Here is a 7,030-nt window from a genome sequence, read left to right as displayed (position 1 = left end):
TAAGTCACATTTACTTAAATGTAATTAAATTTTACTTATCATATTATAAGCAAACCCAGTTTTACATGATATATTTTTGTGTTCTTAAACTAATAAATCACTTCAGATCTGTACAAAATATCTTGAAAGTATTAATATATTCCTGCCTTTCCCAGATTTTACTTTCCTGAATAAACGAAAGGTCACCCAGGGTTTCAGATTTTCAGAAGTGTTCTCTATCTTTATTTCTCTCTCTTACACACACATACATATGCTGTTAAAAATGCAATTTGACAATTGTAAAATAGTTGTAAAAGTTTTTTAAAAAAGAAAGTTGTAAAATAGTCATAGATGCAAAGGTTTCTCTGTAAGGGTATTCACCACAACAATGTTTATACTTTTTTAAAATTTGAAACTCAAGGCTGAGAGTTGGAGCCAGAAAAAAAAGAAAATTGAAACAACTTCTATTTCTAACAACAGGAATAGTGTAAAGCATTATGGCCTTGATTTTTGGAGTCAGACAAATCTAGGTTTGAATCTCAGGTCTTCCGTTTACTATCTGTATAGCCTGAGACAAATAATTTAATTACTCTGAGCTTCTGTTTCCTATTGTGTAAAATGGGGGAAATCATAACTGATTTTTTGATTGTTTGTTTGTTTGTTTGTTTGTTTTTGAGATAGGGTCTCACTGTCACCCAGGCTGAAGCAAACTGGTGCAATCTTGACTCACTGCCGCCTCGACCTCCCAAGCACAAGCATTCCTCCCACCTCAGCCTCCCGAGTGGCTAGGACTACAGGCCCGTGCCACCACATCTGGCTAATTTTTTTTGTTTTTTGTAGAGACAGGGTGTTGCTATGTTGCCCAAGCTGGTCTTGAGCTCCTGGGCTCAAGCGATCCTCTTGCCTTGACCTCCCAAAGGGCTAGGATTATAGCCACCATGGCGGGCCTGAAATTATAATTTTTTAAGGGAGGGGTGTTGGGCATCCATGGCTGGATTAAATTATATTATATTATAATTTTATTATATATTATAATTATAATTAAATTATAATTAAAAATTATAATTTTTTAAGGGAGGGGTGATGGGCAAGTTTAGGGCATAGGTGGATCTCAGTGGCCAACATTTTCTCACTGTTCATCCTGTAGCTATTGACTATCCTAAATAGAAGATCCCTTAGGATAGTAGACTGGATACATTGAGATGCTACAGTCATTCCAGTAGCAGAAACTGATGAATAGGACTGATGTCTGCTGGTTTCACATATGTAATAAATCTAAATATTTTCATATCTTTCCTCAGGGATAGAGACTTACCAGGATCTCTTCAATGCCAATTACAACACAAAGAAAAGAAGCTAAGTGCTTCACAAATGGCAGGTAATGAGAATCATCCTCAAAATTGAAGCATAGATAACAGCTCCTTAATATGTCTGATCCTTTCTTCTCTAAGAAAGATCTGAGATTTTACGGGTTGTCTACACCACCATCATTTGAGAGAAAGGGAAAAAAACTTATATTTTTGTGAGACAGGAGGGAAATCGCTTTTAAATGGACATCTCCCTAGAATTTAGGCAGTGCTGGTCAAATAATTGTATTCAAAGAAGAACTTGTGGGTGTGGAAAAGAACAAATGCAAAAATAACAAAAGAACAAATATAAATCAAGTAATAAAGAACACAAACACAGCTATAGTCCTAGGATTTCTCAAAGAAAAAAATATAATGATAAAATGAACTACACTGGCTAAAGTTTATTCATCCAAACAACAAATATTTATTTAATGCCAAAAATATACTAGGCGTGGGAAACATAACAAAACAAGTCAGACATGGTAGGACCTGATAGGAAGTCTAACAGGGAAGACAGGCTGTTAAACCATGAACTTGCTAGGCGCAGTGGCTCACACCTGTAATCCCAGCATTTTGGGAGCCTGAGGCAGGCCAGGCCGATCACCTGAGGTCAGGAGTTCAAGACCATCTTGGCCAATATGGTGAAACCCTGTCTCTACTAAAAATACAAAACTTAGCTGGGCGTGGTGGTGGGCACCTGTAATCCCAGCTATTTGGGAGGCTGAGGCAGGGAGAATTGCTTGAACCTGGGAAGCAGAGGTTGCAGTGAGCAGAGATCACACCACTGCACCCAAGCCTGGCCGACAAAGCGAGACTCCATCTCAGAAAAAAAGCCATGAACTTGCTGAATAAATCATTTAAATTACAATATAACACAAGTTATGATAGGGAAAGTATAGAGTGTTATAGGAGCTTAAAGGAAAGCCTCCTAATTTAGTCTTGTGAGGGAAGAAGGGGAGTCCCAGAGAAGGCTGAATGGCGACTAGGAGTAAATCAGGCAAATAGTGCTGAGAGGAGTGTTCTAGGCAAAAAGAACAGAATCTACAAAGGCCAGAGAAAAGGGAAAACATGATGCACTAGAAAAATTCAAAGAAGTCAAGTGTGGCTGTGTTTGGGTTGCGTCTGGTTTCTGGAGAGGCTGATGCTTTACCCCACTTAATTTAGAACCAATTTAGAAATTGACCCAGGAGACAGAAATGAATCAAAGAATCAATCGACTTTGACCAGCCCTGAGAGGGGCAGTCCCTCCAGGGCCAGCAAGGCCCCAGATAACAAAACATCAAATATGGAAACTAGAAAATGTGTTCCTTACAGTGCTTAATCCTCACAACTTTCCTATGAGAGGTTAATTTGTTCATTCTACAGATATTTATGGAATACTTCAAGATCCCTAGCATCTACCATCCTCACTGTCAATAGGTCTCCTTACTTTCCTGAAGAAAACTGAAGCAATCAGAGTAGAATGTCCATAGACTCTCACTTCCATGTCTACCTCCTTACCAGCATCTGTATCCATATACTCTGCCTTCCAACAACTTTTCCTATTTGAGCAATAAAAATTAATAATACAGAATTGATTATAACCCAAAGTATAAAATAAACATCCATGAATCCACACTGATAGAAAAAATGACTAATTTTTTTTTTTTTTTGAGATAGAGTCTCACTCTGTCGCCCAGGCCGGAGTGCAGTGGCGCGATCTCGGCTCACTGCAAGCTCTACCTTCCAGTTCACACCATTCTCCTGCCTCAGCCTCCCGAGCAGCTGGGACTACAGGTGCCCACCACCACGCCCAGCTAATTTTTTTGTATTTTTGGTAGAGGCGGGGTTTCACCGTGTTAGCCAGGATGGTCTTGATCTCCTGACCTCGTGATCTGCCCGCCTTGGCCTCCCAAAGTGCTGGGATTACAGGCATGAGCCACCGCTCCCAGCCATAAATGACTAAATATTTAATAGGAAGAAGAGACAAATGGCAGAGGTAGCAATAGCTGGAGGGGGAAATGGGGTCACAATGTACTTTTTAAGGGAGAAATAGCAGAAGTTTATACAATAGGATTGATATAATAGAAAATGAAAAAATGATATTTCCATTACCTAAGGGGGGACCCTTTCTTAGGTAAATTCTTTGAATATGAGAGAGGGGATGAGTTCTAACCCACAAGGGAGGGACTGGTTCTGGGTAAGAGCATACAGTTTATTTGCAGTGCAGAGAGAAAGGAAGGTCATGCAGGTACAGGTGCTGGTCAGGAAATAGACATGGAGGTGGGAGTGTGTAGGAATTCCATTTCTCTTCTTCTTTCTAATCATCCACCCAGAGTTACTGTTTCTTTTTTCCATGGTATGTATCACCTTCTAAAATGGCATCTAATTTACCTATTTATTACATTTATATGAAGGCACAGATCTTTGTCTATTTAGTGTGCTAATATATCCTAAGCACTTGGAGCAATGCCTGGTCCATGGAAAGCATGCAATCAATATTTGTTGAGTGCCTACTAACATGCAAGAGATAATGGGAAAAACAGAAACAAGTCAGAGATAGTTTGGTTCCAGCCCTAGAGAAGCCTACCTTTTATCAAGGAGAAAGATGTTACCTTTTTACATTACACACTTATAGAGCAGGTATCATTATCTCTGTAGGAGATTAATCATTCTTATACATAGAGATGCTGAGACTTGAACATGATATGAAGTAAGTTTTATTCTGGTGTCATTTGGAATATATTTTGTTCGCGGTTTATTTCCTCATTCACTAATTTCAGAAAATACTTATCTAATTTTGGCTCCAGTTAGTGCCTTGACTATTTCTTTGAAAACCTTTGGATCCATACAAAACACACACACATATATATAATTTGGGTCCAATTTGACAAATTAGTTTTCTATTGCTGCTGTAACAAATTGCCACACACATAACAGCTTAAAACAACACAAATTTATTATCTCACAGTTCTATAAGTCAGAAGTGCAGGTGGGCACAGCTGGTTTCTTTTCTCTGTGTCTTATAGGACTGAAATTAAGGTGTTGGCCAGCTTGGCCTCTTATTTAGGGGCTCTGGAGGAGAATCTGCTTCCAGTCTCATTCAGATTTTTGGCAGAATTCTGTTCTTTTCTCTTGTAGGGCTGACATTCCAGTTTCCCTGCTGTTTATCAGCCTCTTTAGCAGGCAGAGAAGTTCCTGGCTGATAAACCAGCAATGGTGGGTCAGGTCTTTCTCACGCTCTAAATCTTTCTGATTTCTGCCACATCTCTCCGGCTTTTAGCTATATAAGGGATCATGTAATTAGATCAAGCCCAGAAGAATCTATCTTAATTAAATGTACAAAGTCCCTTTTGCCATGTAAGATAGCATATTCATAGGTTAAGGGATTACAGTGTGGATATCTTTGGAAGGCCATCTTACTTACCAACACTTGGTTTTGCAACAGTTAGTTCATTCCAGTTCAAGTTCCATGGAAGGATACTGTATAAGAAATGTCTATTAAGCACTCATTTTTTTCACAATCCTTTTGTTAGAACATGATCTCCAGTCAACTATATTGTCTATCCTAGTCCTATTAGTGTATATACTTCTTCTTGAATAACTGTCTTGAATAACTTAATCCTATTTCCCCAGCTTTCCAAGATGCCTACAACTTCTTCAACAAGGACAAAACTGGCTGTATTGATTTCCATGGACTGATGTGCACTGTAGCTAAGCTGGGAATGAATCTAACCAAGCATGATGTCTATAATGAATTGAAATGTGCTGATATTGATCGTGAGTCATTTGGCTTCTCATTGCTTTTCCCATAAAAGATTTTTGTGAATATATAGTTTTCTTTTAATGACTATATAAACATGAGAAACAAACCTTATTTACTTGCCCCCATATATATATATATTTGTATATTTGCATATTTGTATATTTGTAGACTATATATTTGAATACTATATACAAATATACATATATGTATATATCCATATATCTATGTATACACACACATATGTATCCTTAAAGAGATACACACATATGTGTGTGTGTCTGTGTGTGTATGGTGTATGTCCCTTTAAGGAGATCAGTGAGGTATGTGTACAAGTTGTGAAATCAAATTAATCCTAGAAAATGGACTATTTGAAAAACGCTGTGTAGAAGCCAAGAGTGATTGTCTGATTTCAGTATCAAATTCAAGTTACCTGTCCTGATGTACATGGAAGCTGTACATGGAGGGTGCCCTGAAATAACAGATACAAAAGCAGTAACAATGTTAATAATGACTCATTACCAAGAAAATTCAAGACTTTTGTTTCTGTTTGAATCAAAATAGAACAAATCTTTCTTTTTCCATCAAGTCCTACCTACATTGAATTTTAAATGCCATAGCACTTTTGTTGGTATTTTAAAGCATACAGGTAATGTTTTTAGTGAATATACTGACCAAATTATTAGTAGCCCAAACTGATATGCTGTGTGAAAAATATATTCAGCATATTATCTCCTCTCACTTCTCTCCACCCAACTGTCAGTGCCCCATTCAATCAACATCAGTTCCACCTGTCATTCAATGTCACTTAAGGTGTCACTTGCTTCTACTAACGGTGTCAAATTTTTCTATTATTTCATGGAAACACACACATACCCCTCTAATAATACTCATCATCCTTCAATTTTAGAGGAAATGGAATACAGCTTGGGGATGTTAAAATAGGAATAATAGGGATGGTTATAGCATGGGAAGACAGGGCAGATTCCTTGCAAGCATGGCCAGGCTCTGAGAAAAGAGCAGGCGGACAGACTGCAATGGCTGGGTGCTCCTGGCTGGATGTTTACAACCACTGTTGCTTCTGTGGGCTGTGGAGGACTCATGTAATGGTGCTAAGACCACTTCAAGAAGACCAGGGCTCACCTGAGCATATTTCCAATGCTCTTTTTTTGCTCAATTCAAATGCTCTTTTTTTAATATTAAATCATCCAGAGTGTTTTAATTTTTACATTTAATATATACTCTGATAATTAAAATACATCTTATCATTGTCCTGAGTTTCAGATTTTTGTTGCAGGAGATGGGAAGGTGAACTTCTCAGACTTTATCAAGGTGCTAACAGATAAGAATCTCTTCCTCAAGGCAGTGGGTGAGTAGAGACGTTATGAACAGAAGGCAGTTGGGCAGCTACAACTCACTGCACAGTAAACATCATTCACAGGCTTCCAGTTGGGAGACAGGTCAGGAAAGTGTAGTCTGGGATGTGAGTTACTTTTGAACTGCTTCTCCAGAACAGTATTTGCTAAACAAATTGGTACAGTATTAACTACATCAGGCAGGCACTTGCACTGTCTAAATGCCTCCTGCAGGAGACACTGCTCTTTGGTCTCCAGTAAGAACACTGAGTGAGTGACTGGTGTAGAAAAATTTGGCTGCTTCTATAATGTCTGAATTCTTTTTTTTTTTTTTTTTTTTGAGACAGAGTCTTGCTCCGTCGTCCAGGCTGGAGTGCAGTGGTGCGATCTCGGTGCACTGCAAGCTCTGCCTCCTGGGTTTATGCCATTCTCCTGCCTCAGTCTCCCAGTAGCTGGTAGTATAGGTGCCTGCCACCACACTCAGCTAATTTTTTGTATTTTTAGTAGAGATGGAGTTTCACAGCATTAGCCAGGATGGTCTCGATCTCCTGACCTCGTGATCCACCCACCTCGGCCTCCCAAAGTGCTGGGATTACAGGCGTGAG

General features: G+C 38.8%; 1 protein-coding gene across 5 annotated transcripts in view; it reads left to right on the top strand.

Moving 5' to 3' along the window:
• The window catches only part of EFCAB3 (EF-hand calcium binding domain 3), a 100,403-nt gene that overhangs the window by 65,225 nt on the left and 28,148 nt on the right, over positions 1–7,030 (top strand). For all 5 annotated transcript variants that reach the window (XM_017882931.1, XM_017882934.1, XM_017882933.1 and 2 more), the window contains 3 exons: positions 1,281–1,357; positions 4,944–5,087; positions 6,368–6,439. In XM_017882931.1, the coding sequence (XP_017738420.1) occupies positions 1,281–1,357; positions 4,944–5,087; positions 6,368–6,439 (293 nt within the window). The remainder of the gene's footprint in view (positions 1–1,280; positions 1,358–4,943; positions 5,088–6,367; positions 6,440–7,030) is intronic.

This window comes from Rhinopithecus bieti, unplaced genomic scaffold (assembly GCF_001698545.2).
Source record: "Rhinopithecus bieti isolate Rb0 unplaced genomic scaffold, ASM169854v2 scaffold_12928, whole genome shotgun sequence".
Lineage (NCBI taxonomy): Eukaryota > Metazoa > Chordata > Mammalia > Primates > Cercopithecidae > Rhinopithecus > Rhinopithecus bieti.
Note: the sequence above shows the minus strand (reverse complement) of the source record. Positions and strands in the feature narration are given on the sequence as shown.